Source organism: Rhyacophila brunnea, unplaced genomic scaffold (genome assembly GCF_057557595.1).
Source record: "Rhyacophila brunnea isolate RB1 unplaced genomic scaffold, BYU_Rbru_1.0 scaffold_3, whole genome shotgun sequence".
Classification (NCBI taxonomy): Eukaryota; Metazoa; Arthropoda; class Insecta; order Trichoptera; family Rhyacophilidae; genus Rhyacophila; species Rhyacophila brunnea.
This window is the reverse complement of record NW_028232965.1, coordinates 7,655,541-7,675,922: the sequence shown is the minus strand read 5'-3', so window position 1 is coordinate 7,675,922 and position 20,382 is coordinate 7,655,541. Positions and strand designations below refer to the sequence as shown.

The 20,382-nt window shown below is 34.4% G+C and overlaps 1 protein-coding gene across 2 annotated transcripts; it reads left to right on the top strand.

The window, feature by feature from the left end:
• Positions 1–4,000: 4,000 nt before the first annotated feature.
• LOC147067814 (mpv17-like protein 2) lies at positions 4,001–12,530 on the top strand. 2 transcript variants are annotated; one of them, XM_085952381.1, is made up of 4 exons: positions 4,001–4,606; positions 7,105–7,343; positions 10,420–10,617; positions 12,159–12,530. In XM_085952381.1, the coding sequence occupies exons 1-3, from the start codon at positions 4,384–4,386 to the stop codon at positions 10,441–10,443; spliced, it is 486 nt and encodes a 161-aa protein (XP_085808507.1). In that variant the 5' UTR covers positions 4,001–4,383; the 3' UTR covers positions 10,444–10,617; positions 12,159–12,530. The 2 variants fall into 2 exon arrangements, with proteins under 2 accessions (XP_085808507.1, XP_085808506.1); XM_085952380.1 differs by lacking the exon at positions 10,420–10,617.
• The last annotated feature ends 7,852 nt before the right edge of the window (positions 12,531–20,382 follow it).

Sequence of the window (20,382 nt, the reverse complement as noted above, 5' to 3'; positions counted from 1 at the left end):
TTGTGTGTAATCATGAAATCGCAGTAGCTGAACCGCCCGCTTTTAAATTTGCCAATAATCAGCTCATAAAAAAGCTCAATGTAATTGACGCTTTACTAAATTTTAATTGTTAGGTAAGGTACGTCGGGGCAAGATCGTCAACGGGTCTAATTCGTCCAGTGCCTTTATTTTCTTATTGGAGCAATGTGGGTGAGTGCCGCTTCGTATCCGTGTTAAGCGTCAATTACATTGAGCTTTTTTATGAGCTGATTATTGGCAAATTTATAATCTGCCTGTAAATTCGCCCAGTGTAATCATCGAATAAGCTAATAAGCAGGTTGTAAACACTCCACCTAGAAAAATTGAAAGCCGGTCAACTTTTCACACTACACGCCGGCGTGTGGGCTTACTGCGTCTGCGCAGTAGAGCGATGGTGGTGGAAAAACGAACTACTCATTTTGAAATTTACATTTTTGACGTTTAATGGAAACATTGTTATGGAGCGTAGCGACCTCCCGGTAAAAAAACGAACTACGTTCCGTCAAAATCGCTCGCTGGCTTGTGGCTTATCAGCGAATGGAAAGTTTTGTGTGTAATCATGAAATCGCAGTAGCTGAACCGCCCGCTTTTAAATTCGCCAATAAGCAGCTCGTAAAAAAGCTCAATGTAATTGACGCTTTACCAACATTCATACTCAACGTCCTCCACATTTGCAATGAAGTTAGCTTTAGTCTAGCTTACGTGGCAGAGGAGAGAAGTTTTGTCGTGGTTCAGCTTGTATATTGTAAATGGGGTTAGATCGTCAAATCGTAAAATATATCGATAGGTAATCCAATGACCAAATAAACTGATTTTTGGTATGTACGTACCTCTATTTTAGCTTTAATTTTTTATTTTTACATGTGCCTTCAATTATTTTTGACTGCTGACGGACTAACCCCACTAGTTTGGTTAACAGCAGATAAGTTCGTCACATGATGACGATCTATACCCGTATTTTTTAAAAATATGGGGTTAGTTCGTACGAGTATACCTACTTAGATGAAATATACCTATTTATTTTTACCAATAAAAACTCAGTTTTAAAAACGAGAGTTCTCTTTTATACCTCGTATAAGTCGAAAAAAATACGTAGCTAAATAAAGATTTCTTCTAAATTGCAAACTGCAGTATGTAAGCATGCCTAAGAGAAAGTCAGTTGGATAAAGCCACGGATAGTATCCGTACAACCTCAAATAAAGGAGTCTCAAGAATTTCTTCTGAACCCTCTCCACCATAAGGCTATACTTCAACTGATGCGGTGCCCAAACAATAGACCCACTCTCAAGTCTGCTTCGAACTAAAGAATTAAATAAAAGTTTTAATACCGTAACATCCGAAAAGACCCGGGAAGTCCTACTTTTCGCCCCTCCCGTTGTCTATGGATGACTTGTCATTGTCTATAGAGTGCTCATACTGACGCGTCTGTCGTGTTCACTTGTCGGTGCATTCTTAGTTTTAGATTTATTTCAGATTATTTTAACGTATCTTGGAGACCTTGGAGTTCATCTGAGTTAGTGATTATTAATAATAATTGGAAGTGACGATCAAAGTAAGTCAACTTCTTCTGTGTATAATACAGTGTTGCCAACCGTACTATAATTATAGTATTTGTACTATAATTTTCGTCTGCGTACTATGTACGATATAAAACAGGTATAGTACGCCCAAAATACTATAATTTTGAGAAATCGGAAAAAAGGTTGCCAATAGAAGAAAAACAACGTCAAAATAATCCGTGAGAAGCAAAAAAAATAATCCCTATGTCTAAAAGAAAGTGACGTTAGCCACAGGTTTGCAGTTTGCAAATGCATAATTCATAAAACGGCTGCTAGTTATAAACTACACAAAAAAAACAGTACTATAAAAGATTGTTTGCAAACCTTTCTGCAAATATAGAGACTAATTTTATAATCCCTCACTTCTATACTACTGTGAAGCGCAATGGGTATCTCGTAAAAAATGAAATAAAAGGGTCAAATTAATCATAATGTTGAAATTTGAGACAAATTTGTTTAGGAACGATAATTTTGTTGTTAAAATTGTCTATTTGGTTGAAATTTAAAAAAAAAATTGAGTGAATAAATCAATCCAAGGACCACTAATGCATTCACTGATTTAAAACGACAAAAGTGAAGGCATTCATAACAAATTGGAGCTAAGGAAATCAAAATGACAAAAAAAAAGTTCGGCATGTGTCCACTTTTAAATGATTTCTACGCCAGATATATTAAAGCAAATAAAAATCTATCTTTCTTTCTTTTCTTGGTTAGTTTGCTAATGCACTTTCTTTGTTAGTTTCTTCTTGGTTAGTTTGCTAATGCACTTTTCACATTATTTTATTAATATCAAAAAAAGTCGCCTGCTGCGCTTCTTTATTTCAGAGCTATTAAATATTTTGAATATGTGGTTGAAAAATCCTGACCCGGGGGGTCCGCTTCAGGATGTGGGGTCCATGATAGAATCCATTTGTCAATGAACGAAGATGAATTTGGATTGATTACTATTGAAATTGCTAATAATCAAGCATATTCGTCAAAAAATAATGTAATATAAGTAGTAAAACCTTTTTTATTTTTTTTTCATTTTTGTATTCTTAAGTAGGTACATTATTGACTATTTAAAAAGGTGTCTGTATTATTACATGAAATAAGGGGGGGAGGCGTCTAGATTAGATTTTTTAAAAGGGAGTAGTAGTAACCTAAAGTTTGGAAACCACTGACTTAACATTTGAATTTTGTCTAAAAAAAACAAGACGTCAATTACCCCACGTATGCAGAAAATTATTAGTCATTCAACGCGTACTATATTTTTTGCCGAAATACTATAATTTTGAAGTCACTGTACTATAATTCCACTTTCAAAATATGGCAACACTGGTATAATATTATCATAAATACACTAGAACGTTTGTCAAAGCGACAGACGATTCTATACGACAATAACTAATAACTTATTAATACTCTTCAGTCATTACAGTAGGTATCCAAACTCTGCTTGCAAGTACGTTATCAATAAATAGTATGGCAGTGGACCACTCGTTGCTTGTGCAAAAAGTTATGCTAAGGCTTTATTAATCTAAATATGGCGGTGATTCATCCCGTGCGTCATTATTCATAACCTCAAAATATACGGTGTTTGACGTTTGTCATAGTACTGAAGAAACATCCGCCATCTTGCAAAATCCATAGAATGGCAAAATCACTAGGCAGGTGACACAATAAAAAAAACCAACACCTTTGTTCGCCGGGAGACTCACGAGGTGACTCATAATCACGTAGCAAGGCGCGAAGCGTGTAGGTGGCCATTGCGATAAGAATAGTGTGCGTTCGTTCATTAGGATATGTCACCTAGCACGTACCTAGCCACCAAGCAAGGCACCTGCCTATGTGACCGAAGCATGAATTGCGACCCTACGATTGATCATAGCAGTCCATATCCATCTGATGGTCGTCACCCTCCAAAATGCGATGATCTCGCAAAAGGAATACTTACATGCGAGAGGCATAAAACAGCGCGTAATGGATTCGGTCACGGACTTTTGGCTCGCCAATGGAGCGCCTGCATTACGTCCACAGGTACACGTCATAATAATAATTATTATCTGGACGTGATTTAAATATTTTTTACTAGTGATTTTTCAATGGATACTTGAACCGCCTGCATAGCCTGTCCTGTCGGACGGCAACGAAATCGGTTCGCTCCAAAGAAATTAAAAACAACTAAGTATATCATTCCCAACCTCTTTGATTTTTACTTTCTTTTCTTGACTTTGAAACTTAATAGCGCCTGTGCACATGCATGGATTTAATGGCACCAATAGTGTGTAAATTTAACTTTACTTTGAATAAACCAAAGAGATTGGACTTATCTCTTTGGAATAAACGCTATAATTATTGTCGAAACGCGCCTCAAGTGAAATGGGGTTGTTACTAAAAAAAAATAACAAGATTTAAAAAATTCTATCTGATTCTGGTAACACAAGTAAGTAAAAGTCATATTTTGGCGTTACGTCAAAACTCAAAATATTATATTTATTTTTCTATTTGGCATTGATTGGTATTCGGAGGCCATGTCCGCGGATCGCGTGAAATAATTATTAGTTTTGACAATTTTTAATTTTAAATAAAGTAATAAATTTCGAAACCCGTGTCTTCGGATTGTGAAAATATATAAAATTTTAAATTAAATGTGATATTGAAAAGAAACACAAGAAACCTCATAATTCTTTTCAATGTCATAGTCGCCGATGATTGATGTGACGTAACCCGATTGAATTAAATAAAGAAATAAAAATAATAATTCCATTGTAATATGGTATATTTATTGTAGTATTTTAAACACATCTCATCGTAATACGATAAAATGGCATTGAAACTTTTTGCTTTCAAACTCTCATCCAAAGTACCTCTTCAGATAAGAACTACCACGACATTTAAGTCAAATATTAGAAAATTATTCGGGAAATATTTAATCATTACAAACACATTCAGTTCTGGAATACTCATGGCCGCTGGTGATATTATTCAACAGGAAATTGAATATCATCAGAAAATTTTGCCCCAACGATACGACTGGGACCGCGTTGGTATGATTGTTATATATGAGAATTTATGTATTTGATGGATGGTAATGGAATCTATAACTAATATGTACCTCTTCACTAATACATTCATCATTCTTGCATTCAAAATAAGAATTTAATCTACTTAATAGCGCCTGTACACGTGCATGGATTTACTTACACCAATAGTGTGTATTTTAAACTATCACGATAAAAACTGTTTACATGTTAAAGTGCTGACTGTCTCTCTAATCACATTCTTCAAGCGTAAGCGAGATATGGTGTTGTCATTGTATGGTGCTATTTGACAGGTTCAGACAAGTTCGTAGATAATCTGTAAACGTCAAAATGGACTGTGCGGTGTAGTACGTATTTTTTTCTGGCAGGTTCGCCACTATTGTTCCACTGCGCATGCGCACCGCCATGCGAGTACCAATTATTGCATGAAAATTCTGAAGCTTCTGAACTCTTTTGAGCCATGCATGGCCGCGATAATACGTTCTGTCAGTAGTAAACCCATGCACGTGTAAACAGGGTATAAGGTATCAAATACGATGTTTTATACAGACTACTTATGAGTAAGTGTATTGAAAAAAGTGAAATTTGATGTTAAGATGGTATGTGATAGTATACTAGAGCTGTATTGTAGGTATTCATCTTGGACTCTCTTTTGGTGTGGTATAATATCGTGGCCATATTATGGAAACATAAAAAACTTTTTTGTGTCATGTGCTAGCTAGGTCTTGCTGATTATTGGTAATGTTGGCATTGTGCAGTGTGAAAAAATTAATTTTACAGAAAGTGTAAAAATGGTCAGGACAAAGGTTGTTAGCAAAGTTACAGTACTGCGAAACTTTAAAGACGACCCTAAATTCCCATTTTTAAATACTAGATTAATTTATGCAATGTACTTAAGACAGATTTCTAAATTTAAAAATGTGAATTTTGGGCTGTTTTTCAAGATTCTTTTGATGATACAGATTACCGTTTACCTTAAAAGTTACACATAATATTGCATGATTATTTAATATAATATAGTGATGACTGAGTGGTAACATGTCTGCTTATGAAGTCATGGGTCTCGGGTTTAAATCCTGAGTGGTAAATTCACATAATGTTTTTTGAAATATATTTGGACTTATTTTAGAGCATGAGCCTAATAGGTTGAGCAAGTGGCTAACATCCATTTCTTGTAAAAAGACAGCCAAGATCTACATCATATTGTAGAGCCAATGAAAAAAAAATGTTGTAAATTTAATATTATTTATATGCTCAATGCAATTTCATTTATCATATTCTTCCTTTTTTGCACACAGAATTACTCTTATAATTCAAAATCTTTGGTTTTATTGAAGTATGGTGACGGACATGGTATATAAAATTGTCATTATTATTTTCGTAGCAACCATACTTATAGTAATTTGAAAGTTTTTTCTCAACTTGTTCTTAAAACGCTAAAAACATTAAGAAACACAAATCAATATAAATATTTATTTACGGAATGCTAATATAATATTGGATCATTTGAGAATACATCCTCATTTACAAAATGCTAAAAACCATTGTGTAAAATTTACATTCACATAACTTTGTAATCGATTTACTCAAGTTGGCCTTCAGTTATTGTTGTAAACAATAGTTTTTGTTGAGTTGATTAAATTTATCTAGTGTATTTGAAAAGTTACATATTTTGAGACAGGTGATAACAGTACATTATCATTCTTAACTATCTATTTTCAATATATCCTTGGTTTTACACCTGGTGGTATCATATTGTGACAATCGTACAGGATTTATCACGGTATATTCATTTATAAGGTTTGTGGCTATCTAGTATATTGGTTTGCATTCTCTTCCACTCCTTGAACGAACCCGTGGAACTCCACAGTGTGGACGAACTTTTACGAGGGTTGATTATTGGCCATTTGTTCAACTCATCAGGTTAAAACAATAATATGACACAACATGTTATGATTCAAACCCGGTACGATTTTGACTTAAATGCCATGAAGTCTGCTTCATTATATGGATCATTTACATAATATTAAATGAAAATAGTGACGATAGGAAACTGCCACATGTAAAGCTAGAGTAATGGCATTGGTTATTGGTTCCATTACCCTAATGTGGTGTGTCACAGTAATCTCTAGTATACAGGCCAAGTAAAATGTTACACGCTAAAAACTCAGTGGGTCTGCTTTAAAAATGAAAATTTACCTAATTTTAATACACATAAAATAATTTAACATGATTTTTTGTACTATTATTATTAAATCAAATGATGTAAAGTTTATTATACCTAATTAGTACTTATCGTAAAAACTATTTAATGATAACTAATTGTTGCTATAAATAAAGTAAAAATGGCTCACCTAACTTTTAACCAGATTATTTAAATTCTATAAAACAAAAAAAAGGGCACCGAGTTTGGGCGCCAAAATTTGTGGTTGTCCTGTATACTAGATATTATAAACTTGGGTGTGTGCATAGAATGTATGTTATTAGCAATGGGCTTTTTTCAGGTCGCATGTTAACCATTGGTCTTATACAAGGCGCCCCTCAGCACTGGTTTTATTTATCTTTGGACAAATGGCTGCCAGGAACCGCCATTGCCACTATTGCAAAAAAAATTGTCATTGACCAATTAATAGCTTCCACATTTTGCATTGTACTGTTCTTTACTGGAATGGGTTTAATGGAAGGCAAAAGTGTTAACGGTTGCAAAGAAGAGTTAAAACAGAAGTTCTTAACAGTGTATCTTGTAAGTACCCACCTAGTTAAATTACCTCTCAGAACTTTTTTGAATAAGTCATAATCACATAGGCTCATGTAAATGTTGTTGTAATGCAAGTTTTTACAGCAGAGCAGAAATTAACACTTTCGGCTCTTGATTGATAAGTTGCGGGTTCGAACCCTGCAACTGAGTCAAATTTGTTTGTTTTTGCAATCGATTAGTGTTTAGATCCAAGGCATGTCCCAAGGGTTTAAAAGAATGGCTAACAACCAAGATGGAAGATATTTGATTTGTTGAGTATTTTAAACTTGCATAAGTAATAGGAGATCTTGTGTTGAATCTTGATAATATGAATATTTTTATGTAAATTATTTATTGGTACATGATAAATTGCCCTGCACAGCATTATGTGGCATGACGTGAACCACAGTAATAATATATGAGTCATCTGCGAATGTGCAGTATATATTTAAAAAAGCTTTCATAGTTTAGATATTTCTAAGAGACGGATGACATCATTTTGACGTGTATTGCGATTCACTTTACTGCATGACATTGAGTCCATTACATGTATTTTTGCAAAAAAATTAAAATTCAATGGGCTACTTAACAAGTACTGTTTTAGTTATTGTGTTTTTAATTGGATTCATTGTATAGTCCCAGTGATGTATCTCCTTGCGATTACCCATTTGTAACACCTAGTTAAGGCTGTAGGGAGCTTAATGACCAATTCTGGTGGCTGGTGTCTGTTCTCTACATTACAATCTTTTAGGATATCCCTTTACTGCATGATTTTTTTTTTTTGAAAAATTTTATTTTTTCTTGGTGTCAAAATGCCTTGTGAATGAAGGAAAAATATTAAAAAAAATGAAAATTTCATTAAATTTGTATGTTACTGCGTGGTGTCGCAGACTTATGACATTTGGAAATCTTACATTTTAGTATGACAAAATACAAAACCAAATGAAAACAATTATAAAAAACTAATGTACACACCTTATTTGATGTGTAGATATTTTTATTCAACCAATTTCAATCTTCTGTATTTTTTTTTTTATTTATTTACAAATGCGGATTTTCGCCTACATACGAATTCGTCAACTGTCAAAGCAGAAATGCAGAGACTATAATGCAGAAATGCTTTATTTCTTGAAATGTCCAAACAAAATCGGTAAAGTAGGATGTTTATGGTAAAACAGTTTTCTAGGCATCGAAAAAGGATATTATTTGATAATTTACACAGATGGCATTGGCTATATCGAAATAGTTTGAAATGTTGCAAATTTGCGACACTATGCAGTAAAGGGATATTAATAGTTATCTTTTGCCGTACTATTAAAGGTCTAATTTTATTTATTTTAGACCAATTCTTTCTGTAATAGTTTAATGTATAATAGATGGTTTAAGTACATCATTTGAGGTAATTAAATTTAATAATCTTGTATTAATTAATTAAAATATGAGTTTAATGCATGCTGTTATCACATTAATGGTACTTATGGCCTGTATATATGCATAGTCATTGTTATAATATTCAAAATCACCAATTAGAAGTTGAAATAAAAACTTTTTTTGGGAGAGTAAAATTGGTTACAAACATAACTACATACTTGTGCGGTTTGTGTAATTTTATTGCACAAGTAATTTGACTGTACAAGCAATATGAAAATGTTTGAATTTCTATATTGTATACTTGCGCATGTATAACTGAACGCGTGTAGCGACTTGTGCAAGTCTCTACCAGTCACGTTTCTATAGTTTTTTTCTGAAAACTAAAGCAAGATCAGCTAAAGCCTGCTCTTTGTCGTTGTCCGTCGATAATATGGTTCAAGCTTAAACTGACATTGTCACATTTACTGCTCAAGTATGCAGTTTCGTTTGTAGTATTCTTAATGGCTAGTCTAGACTAAGACCCGTTTCACACGGGACACCTGTGTGGCACCACCGGCATGGCGAGATTCCGCATTTACACATAACTGAATGGGCGCGTTCAGACGGGGAGACGCGAGTGTCTTCATTTATATGTAAATGCCGAATCTCGCCACACAGGTATCCCGTGTGAAACGGGTCCAAAATATATCTGTTTATGAACTAATGGCTACTAAGTAATCCTATAAAAGCTTTTCGAAAGTTGTATCAAAGCACTGTTTACAAACATTTAAAATGTTCTGATACAAATATCCATGTTTTTTTCTATTCTACTGCAGATGGAAAATGTTATTCACGCTCATGATCTGGGATAGGCGTTGATAATTCTTGTTTTAATCTCTATTTTGCAAAGTTCATGACATGTCAACATAAACTATTTGAAAAGTCTCAAAAAATACAATATCAGAAAAAAATTGGACCAAGTGGGATTTGAATACATCTTTCATTTTCTAGCTGAGTGCTCGCAACATATTATTTAAGTTGCTGACCCAAGTTTTCTTGAATTTTTCTTATAAGAATGCTTCTGAGGTTTTTCAAAATTATGTACTTTCAATAAAATGAATGTAACATTCTTAAATCTTGTGTATACACTCAGGTTTCTTTCTATGCTATACGTTCCACAAGATAGGTACCGCATAAAAACTGACTAGGGTTACGTTGAAAAATAAGGAATGCGTATTTCTATTATTATCCAAAACCGTATTTTAATTTTACGATAATGAAAAGATAAACAATTAAAAATTAAACACTTCATGGACACACAAAAGGTGCTCTTCGCATACGTCCAGCATGTCCCGATTCAAATGCTCGTGGCCCCGCGACAAAACAGGGAAACACCAGATTTTGCATGCGACGTAACAACGTGCCGTTTATTACGTTAATACTGTCCAAAATATTTTTTTCCAAAGAATTTTCATTAAACAATATAAACCGCATAAAAAGAGACTCGAGTGTACCTATCTTTGAAAAAAAAAAATTAATGAAAAATAAAATATTTTGTAAATTTTTTAAATACATGTAGCATATAGTTTACACTGTTCACAGGAAGTATTGTAGTTAAAATAATTTTTTTTGGTAGAAATAAATATGAAATATTGTGGATTTGGGAGCGTAGAACTCATTGTTAATGATTAATAATTATTTAACCCTCCATAAACAATATGCAAATGTGCAGACTGGTGGCCTCATTGGAAATTGATCTTACCGAGAAGCGTTGTTCGCTAAAACGACAGCTTGTGATGAAAGTGCCAATGGATCACATGGCAAAGTAATCCAACATAAGAGAAGAAGGGCAGATGCGGTGTCCGACACACCGTTAACTTGTCATGCTATAAATGGATATCAGTTGAAGTGTATTTGTTTGTATATTCAGGTATATCTAAAATATTTCTTTGACCCAAACTTCAAAGATGAAATTTATCATGTATAAATTGACAGTTCTCACATAATTTTATTTTTTTAATATTCAATCAATAATTATTCAAAACCTGTTAAATGCACTAAATGTGCAAGCATTTAATGAAACAAATCACAGGTACAGGTAACCCCTTAGGTTGATCATGGGGGATAAGTTTTAGACGCGGTCGCGATAATAACCCCTTAGGTTGTTCGTGGGGAATAAGTTTTGGACACAGTCGCGATAATAACCCCTTAGCATGATCGAGGGGGGGGGGGGGATAAATTTTGGACGCAGTCGAGATAAGTGAATTTTGGGAGATTTGACAAACAATAATTTAAAATTTGAAAATACTGTATTAATAAACTAAACAAAATAAACATACATAAAATAAAAGTAATAAGATAACTTTTTAGTTAAGGCTATACCTCAGTTGAGGCATGGTCTAAAAAGATCGTGGCTAGGCGATGCGTGGATTGTGCAAATGACGCGTGCCGAACGAAATATAATTTGTCATATAAATCCAACATGCGTCCATTTAATATTCTGTTTATTGTTCTATTAGTAACAATATTAATATATTCATTGACATGTTATCTTTTTCAAGTAAATGGGTAACGTTTTTTAGTCATCTTTACACGATTTAAGAATTAACACCCCTTTCGCCATCACGAAAAAAATTGACGTGTTCACAGCTTGCGTTCGCTCTCCGATTGCCAGCGAGTCCAAAATTTCGTCGCAACTATAGTAGAAAATTATTTGCCGTTTCACTGAAGTACCGTCTGAACTGAAAACCTAACATTTATTTTGTTCCGCGTTGCAAAAATGAAACCGCATAGTTTAACCTGCATGGTTTGTCTGCACTTATTATGTGAAATTTGTCAATAACTATCAAATAATCGGATCATGTGTGCGTGATCCCACTCATGACAATTCCTGGTACCTGGCACATGTCAAAATAAGTGCGGAATTTTTTTTTATTAAAAATTGATCTCCGGGTTACCTGTATGTATATGGGAAAATTGTATAGAATGATTTATCAGGGCTAAAATGATACTTCGAAATTCTGATAGTAGCAACTTCACCTAACCAAAACCTCAAGATTTTAAGAATGTTAAATTCTTCTTATGGAACATATTGTTATCAAACCAGAAGATTCTATACAAAATTAATGTGCATTTGGATCCACAGCATGGGTCTAATTACTCTACTTAATTGGTTGAATGAATGGTCAATACCATTTTTCTTATAAAAAAGATTGTAGAGCCAATGGATGAAATAAATTGTATCCTGAAAATGCTTAATAACCACTTTTTGCAGGTTTTGTATAATTATTGGCTTTGTATTAAATTTCATTCGTCATCAAATTTGTCGATTTCACATAAGTGAAGTATGTTGAATCACGTATCTTTTAATTATTTCTACACATTTTCAAATTCATGCCAAAGAAAAAACACTTTATTTGTGTCGTTCACTACACAGGGATTGATAATGCGTATCTTTCTTTTTACTTTCAGACTGATTGGTGTGTCTGGCCTCCTGCCCAATTTGTGAATTTTTATTTTATTCCTGGCCGTTTCCGAGTGTTGTATATTAATGGAGTGACAATGTTGTACAATATATTTCTATCGTATATTAAACATGTCGACCACCCGCATGATAAAAGGGAGAAAAATAAAAGTATAGAATAATGAATTTAGATGAAAAATTAAAAATTAGATAATTTTACATTAGCTTGCTTTTCTGTTAATAATTATTTGGCTGTTATACAATGAAAATACAAAGTATTTAATTTAGGTAATTTATTAAAATGCTGTTTCCTATTTATCTATGTTAAAATGTATTATTGACTCAGGTACCTGGGTAATAAAAGTTTTATTTACACTGTGCTTTATTATTTTTTATTTCAAAATAATTAATACCCTTGCCTTTAACAGTTTATGAAAGTAAAAATTTACCATGTCTTGTATACAGGGTTGCCAGATTTCCAAAATCACAGATCGGGACATTCATTATTTCGAACGATCAAAAAAAGTTAATGAATTAAGAAAGAAATTAAGAAAAAATACATCATTTTATTTAAATTATACACAATATATGTAAATAGAATGAAGATATGACCTATCTTGTTGGTCGAAAAGTCGTTATCAGTATCACATCGAATACACACGAGCCAAAAGAAACTTAGGACTACACAAGCACACACGATGTTTTATGAACACACTCGGATTCAGTTGATTCGAACACTGTTCACTCAAACACTCAAATTTTATTCATAAAAGGTGGTACGCCAGGATGTCTACCAAAATTATGCGAGCCTATTTAACTAGATATATACTAATACCGAGAAGAATGGGAACTCACATGTGGACTGGCAGGATTCTTCTTGAGCATTACTTGGATTGGGAGTGTGGGCACCACGGGGTTTAATTTATATAAAACACATCTTTGATTTAAAAACCTCCGCGCGGATAATGTATTTAATTACACTAAATTATGCAGACATCGATGGTCATTACATTATAGGTTACATTGTAGGTTACAACAGAGAAGACACATTATTATTACTGGCCATTGTCGCAACACTTTTAGTTTATACGGCGCTGACGCTGGGATTAACACCGAAACACTTTATTGGACGCGGGATTCGTTTTGAGGGTGGTTATATGAATTATTATTAACACAATAACGGGAAGAGAGATTCACTGATTTACAACATCGAGAAAAGCGCGGCATTTTTGCGTAGAGAAACACCGCCCGGCTATGCAGAGCGCGTAGCGCGTGGCACGCGGTACTTTCTGCTTTCGCTGGACAATCTGCACTGTCGCAATTATCTGCAACGAATCTATGGGTGATGAGACAGCGGGGAGGGGCAAAGGGAACGTTTTCGGCCGACTGTCCTTTCAAAAACTATCTTTTCAAGGATCCATTTCCCCTCGCGGGGTAAGGGGAGGTCGCTTGACGAACTTGCGAGCAAATTACGGTGAATTTGCTTGCTGTGTACCTAGGGCAGGCCTTCTGAGAATTCCTCGGCTCTTGTCCCAGCGAAAGATTTGCCCTGCATCGTCCTGGCCAATGCGTTTCGCAATAACATATACTAAGGTTTTTCAGGGGTTGTAAACTTTCTACAGGGGAGCTGGATATTTTTGTTGTTAAATTCCTGATGCGGCATTCGAGACTTTTTATGGAGAAGGGTTGTATTTGGTAATAATACATAAATTTTTGTACACATACAACTTTTGTTAAGTCAGGATTTTCAGAGGCAATGCGGGACTCGGGATTTGTCTGTTGAACTCGGGACAATCCCACTCAAATAGGGACATCTGGAACCCTGCTTGTGTACAGCGATAATCACCTTAAAGCAAAACGCTGGACGATTACTGCTAGAGAGGTCTCGGTGGGTACATAAAAAAATGTAACAATGAATAAACATTATTTGCAATGATCATCTGGATATTGGATTCAAGAGTGTTACTTAGGTTCATACACTCAAAACTTGTGGAGAATTGAATAGGTGTAAGGAAACTTTAAACAAAACTACTTATACATACTTTATACGTAGTATCACCAAATAAAACCCTTCTCCATAAAAAACTCCACAATTTCATATCAAAAACCTTGTCTCAATATCGACATACTGCCAAAGTTTACCAGCCCTGCCTTACAACAAAAAAAAAATGCAAAACGTACAGGCTTCCTCAACGTCCATTCAAACCAAAATCATGGGTACCTGCTCGCCCCAAGATAACAAATAACATTCAACCTTGAGCAAGTCCCGAATACATCGCTTTAGAAATCTGAAATCCTCGCCCCGCCTACCCCTCTCCACGACGTCTTATGTCCCTAAGAGCCAGGACGCACTTTACAAAAAATATTCAGTTGTATTTTTACCCCAAAAACTTAAAGACGAGCCGATTGTAGAGGTTGCGAAAAGGTTTGACATTGAGTGCCCAAACGAAGATCAATCTTATCATTTTCACGACAAATGGAATATTAAGTATTTCTCTGTAGTGATGAAATACAAGACGTGTTGTTGAATTTGTAACGCCTCAGTGTCCTCAGCCAAATACAATATGTTTGTACAAGTTTTTATTCTGGACAGTAGATCACAACCTGCTTCAAGTTGGACACGCCTGGTTTATGATAAATTAGGTTGTTATAAACATTATCTACTACTTATATATTTCTCTTCTTAAATAGTTTGGCATTTTAATAATCAGTAATTCGCAGCAAGTCACAATGAAATCGTGTGATGAATCATGGAAAATTGTTTAGGTGCAGGTTAATTAGTGGAATTTTAATAGAAGAAAGAATTAATTGTTATCAAGTATGTAAGGGTACTACTTAAGTCATTATTACCAAGTACCTACTGTCACCAGACAAAAAAAGAAAAGACCCCGGCGCGACAGTTTCAAATTCTAGATCAGCAATTTAACAAAAAAATATATCCGACTTCCCTGTAGAATGTTTAGAACCTCTGACTTACACGAAAATATTACAAATAACATTTCGTAAACGGTCATTCACAAAGATGCATTTTTATTACCCGGCTCGAGGGTAGAAGCGGCGCCCGTAGCGGCCCGTCCGAAATGTTTGTCCCGTTAGTCGGTGACCTGCCCTTTCTCTTCCCCTCCGTAGGATGGACCCCGCCAAAAATTAAAAGATGATTTTTGAAATAAGGACAGTCCGGACCTACCTACCAAAGCGATAACATGAAATAAGTTTCACGCCGGAGGGGCGTGCTCCCGCGCAATTAATGACGCTCCCGGCCCATTTTTAAATCGATCGTTAATAACCCGTAATCGTTGTAATACCAATCGGTGACTCGCGCAAAAACCCAACGAAAGTTAATCAATTCCCTAGTGAGCGAAGAAGTGAATCGGTGCTTAGTGCGCGGGATAACAGTGGCGAAGGGTGGAGGTAGGCTGTTAAGATTCGCTATAAATAGTGCACACTAAGCTATGTTAGTCATATGTATTTGTTTTTATTGAATTAAGACTACAATTTACAGATGGTGTTAGTTAGTTTTTAAAAATCAATTAAACTCTGCCTAAACGAAACCATAATAGATTTGGTCTAATTTGGGCAATACGACAAAATTGTGCACAATTTTTCACTCATAGTTATTTGTTTTCGTTGGATTAAAACTACATATTACACATATTGTTGGTTCATTTTTTTAATTCATTAAGTCCTGCGTAAATCAAACTATAATAAATAAAAAATATTATTCTATCTATAAAATGCTCAAAGTTATGTATGATTTAATTGCATAATTTTAGATATTTTATAGATAGACGTGTATTTTTTGACTATTATCTATTATGGCTTGGTTTTTCAGGGTTTAATTGAATTTTTTAAATCTAACCAACATTATCTGTAAATTGTAGTCTTATTTCAATGAAAACAAATATGTATGTCTGAAAAAGTTTAATGTGCACTATTTATGGCGGATCTTAACAGCCTACCTCCACCCTTCGCCACTGCGGGATAATAATGATAAACCGACCCCTAATATAAAGACAGTGCGGTAAATAATTTAAGACCTCTTTAGATGTAAAAATGATGTAATATTATCAATGATTGCCTATGCCCTAGCTTAAATAAATGTAGTTCCACGTGGGACTGTCAAATTAAAGACGTGTTTTATCTTGAATTATGGATCCTGATGTCCACACATGACCTGCAACCCGAAGTGATACCGGATCAGGACATCTACCCAGAAGACATGTGAGTTCTTCTTCTTTTCCCCCCGGTATCACTACCTATCTATATTTTTTGACAGGATTTTAATTTCTTACCTACAAATGGTGGGTAAAATGAATAGTATCTGATATTATTTTTCAAATAACATTATCTACTAGGTACTAATTTATTTTAAAACCTGTTATCACTCAGGAAAGGTGGTTATTATAACACTTTAAATGCCGGGAGGAATCAGCATAGCAGTACCAGTGGGCTGCGAATTAAGCCTTATAAACATATCTTTTTGTTTGAAATATATTAAAAGTATACATAATTTCAACAGTTTCTGAGAAAATATATAACCAATAGAAAAAATCTTTTTGAAAAAAGTAAACCACCCCAGGGAATTGAGCCCTGCATCTCCTGGATTTACGCCCCGTCCGTTGCATTTACCTATATGCTACAAGGCGACGTACTAATTGCGACAAATTAAAAGTAGGTACCTATATCATAAAGTCTTGTATTTCGGTTAAGTATTTCACCACGATTCTAAAAGAAGGCAATGTGTGTACAATATATTAAATTATTTAAAACAATCAACCAAAGCTAGTAGGTGCAGTGTGTATACACGCTCATTTTCTATGGCCGGCCTTGCGCGTACGGAATTGGAGACTGCATATACACGCTTGTTGCATACATACGGTTAAGCAGCTAGTCAACTAATTTGCAATCTCTTTTTGAATTTCATAGCTTCGATATTTTTGGAAAATCTTATCAATGATATTTATAGAAATCTTATTACCTACTTACAACGAAAGAGTTTTAGGCTGTTTCGGTAGACCACTTCTGCAATGGAGGCTTATAATATATTTGACTTTAATAAGCATAATGAGGGTAGGTTTATTATTTAATTTTGAAATTATTCAATAAATAATAATAAACACTTTTGAAACATGTAGGTATAAATCAAAAAACCCAAGAAAATTGTGGACATCCCACGACTATAGATGGCTGCGGGACACTTTGTCAGATGCATACACACAATCCTTTCATTTATTCTAGTAAATTTCATCAAAAAAATCGGTCAGCACAATACTAATAAGTAAAGCCGCGTTGACACGGTCCAAGGACGATCCAAGTACACTTGGACCTAGTGCCATCCAAGTGACAGCTTCATACTAATTATTCCTATCCAAGCTAACTTGGATGAGTAAGACGCGGTCCAAGTAGCTTGGAGAGGAATAATTAGTATGAAGCTGTCTCATACGAGTGCACATGGATGGCACTCGGTCCAAGTGTACTTGGATCGTACTTGGACCGTGTCAACGCGCTTTAAGCCATTTAAGGGTAAGTAGGTAATAGAGTAATTTAGGCAGGTGACTTTATTAGTGTTGTTAATTATTATTGTCACTATGCAATGTTTCTGAAATAGCTTTCACATAAGTGCTATTTTGGTTAAGTTTGCCTCTTTGGTTCATATACTTAAGGTGCTAAGAATTTTGAGCGCTGGGTAAAGTTACCTGGTTTTTAGTTATTTAAAAAAGGCATGGTTACCCGTTTAACTGCGTCTGGTTTAATCCAGTTTTGATGCCCTATACCAGTGGTCGGTAAACCGCGGCTCGCGAGCCACATGTGGCTCTTTGGCCCCTTGGGTGTGGCTCTGCCACAAATGACCACGTACGGGCTAAAACAGTCAAAATGTCTTCGAATATAACCAACCAGCAAGTCAGATCTTAAATTGGTTTCAGTTTTATCAATAGCAGTTAACGAGTCTTGTGACATAAATAATACAGCACAAGTTTCACGTTTTGTACGATTTATTTCATCTACAGGTCCTAAAGAAGAACTTGTAGGATTATTGCCACTCAAATATCAAACACGTGAAGAGGATATTGCAAATGCTGTAATTGAGTGTATGGAAAACATCATATTCCACTCGTTAAAATTGTGGCAATTTCAACAGACGGGGGCATTAAGTATGACCGGCGTAAGAAAAGGGGGTGTTGCTATTTTGAAAGAAAAAAATCACGAGATACTTGCTTACCAATGCATCATTCGTCAAGAAGAGCTTTGTGCGCAGACGTTTGCGAAGTTATGGAATTGGTGATTAAGATTATCAATTCTATTATAGATAAAGCTTATGGATTAAGAATTATGTAGCTCTAAATATGAAGATCTCTGTGCTGATATGGACATATTGGAGGAAAACAAATGTGAACATGTTTCACAGTACAAGTTTAGTAGTCTGCTTTGAAAGACCTGGAAGATTATTAATACCTGGAATAGTATTCCTGTCTCATATGATCAGTTGAAAAAACTAGCGTTTGCTGTTCTTTCCCTTTCCAGTTCTACATATTCATGCGAACAATCTTTTTCAAGCATGAACCTTATCAAGAGTAAATTGAGAAGTCGTTTTATTGATGAGAACCTGGAATCGTGCCTAAAATTGAAAACAACAACATACAAACCTGACTTACCCAAACTTTTCAAGGAGATGCAAGGCCATTGTTCACATTAAGTGTTTGTCAGTCATTGTCATGAATTAATTTTATGGATACCTTACCTACAATTTAATTGTTATCAATAAATTAGATTATTATGTATTAAGAATGATATCACGTTAACAGTGTACCTACCTATATAATAAGTTTAAGAAATTTGGCTCTCAAAAAAAATCTCAATCGTACTGTTGATATTTGGCTCTATTGACTATTAAGTTTGCTGACCACTGCCCTATACATATATACTTATGTTTTTATGGGCTTACTGATTTACTTTATGACTTTTTTTATAGTTATTGATTATATTTTATGTGTTCCTCATGAATACTAATAATATTTAAATTACTTTCTGTCAAAGTGACTTGTGTATTTTATATTATAATGTACTTAGGTAGATATTTTTGGAAACAAAATCAGCAATAGTGATCAAACCTTCTCAAATTGAAAGAAAACATATTTTTGAACTGTGTTCATAGAATAAAGCAGAAAAAAACTATGTTTTGTTTTGGATCATCTGTAGAAAAATTACAGATATAAATAGGCTTACCATACGTCCTGGTTTCATACATTAGTCCCGGCCGGTTTGGCATTTTGTCCCGGCTGTTCCGTATATGAATGATTGTCAATAATAAATTGTCATGATTAACCGTAGTAGCGTATATGTGATGAGACGGCGGCAGATTGCATAGGTAATATACTTGAGTCGGTGTTTGTTTGATTGTAATACATTTTCAGACTGCCAGGCACATCTGCACCTGATCAAAGGTTATTCTCAATAATAAATAAAATATGTTCTGAAGAAAGAGGTAGAATGGCTAAATCAATAATTGTAAAAGCTATATTATACTGCAAACTTAATTATTGTGAAAAACAGAAGAAGTAACAAATAATTTTTAAAGAAAGTTCAGGCTGGTGACAAAAATTTTTTTTTAAATAAAAAGTTATGTTCAGTTAATAGTAATTAAAAATTCTTTTTAATCTTCGAAGAAGGTACTTACATAATTGTTGTTTTTTGTTAACTACTCCATTACTTAGCTCGTCCGTCTCGTGAAAACATAATCTGACCGTCTGAGATAAGACCATATAATAAAAAAAATTAACATTTATTTTTACAAAATATACATACGATTAATTTAATATTTTCGGAAAATTATCGAACATAACTTTTCCATTTCAAGCACTGAGTAGGTGTTAGAAATCTTCAGTTTAGTACCTAACTGAGTAATTATTATTTTGACTTCTATTAAGCCATCGAAATGTTTAGATTTCGTTAAACGTTGGGGCAATGTAGCTATGTAGTGAGTTTTCCATCAGAAACGGGGCGAGTAAGTAGGTACAAGGAGGTATTTTATATCGTTCCACTTTCCCGCCACATTTTTTCTCCTTACACTTTAGGCATAGCTGACACCACCGGTGGCGCGACTTAATTATCTATGGCACGATCCAACATTTTTGATTATCGTTAAAAATATGAGGTATGTTATCAATATACGGATGTTTTGAGACCAAAAACCAACACAACCTACTGTAAAACAACCCAAAACCTAACACAACC

What these genes read in the sequence shown, in the direction of transcription:
- LOC147067814 (XM_085952380.1), top strand. Translation starts at nt 4,384, where the DNA reads ATGGCATTGAAACTTTTTGCTTTCAAACTCTCATCCAAAGTACCTCTT. An exon ending in ATACGACTGGGACCGCGTTG is followed by an intron (nt 4,607 to 7,104) that starts GTATGATTGTTA and finishes GGCTTTTTTCAG; the next exon opens with GTCGCATGTTAACCATTGGT. An exon ending in AGTTCTTAACAGTGTATCTT is followed by an intron (nt 7,344 to 12,158) that starts GTAAGTACCCAC and finishes TTTTACTTTCAG; the next exon opens with ACTGATTGGTGTGTCTGGCC.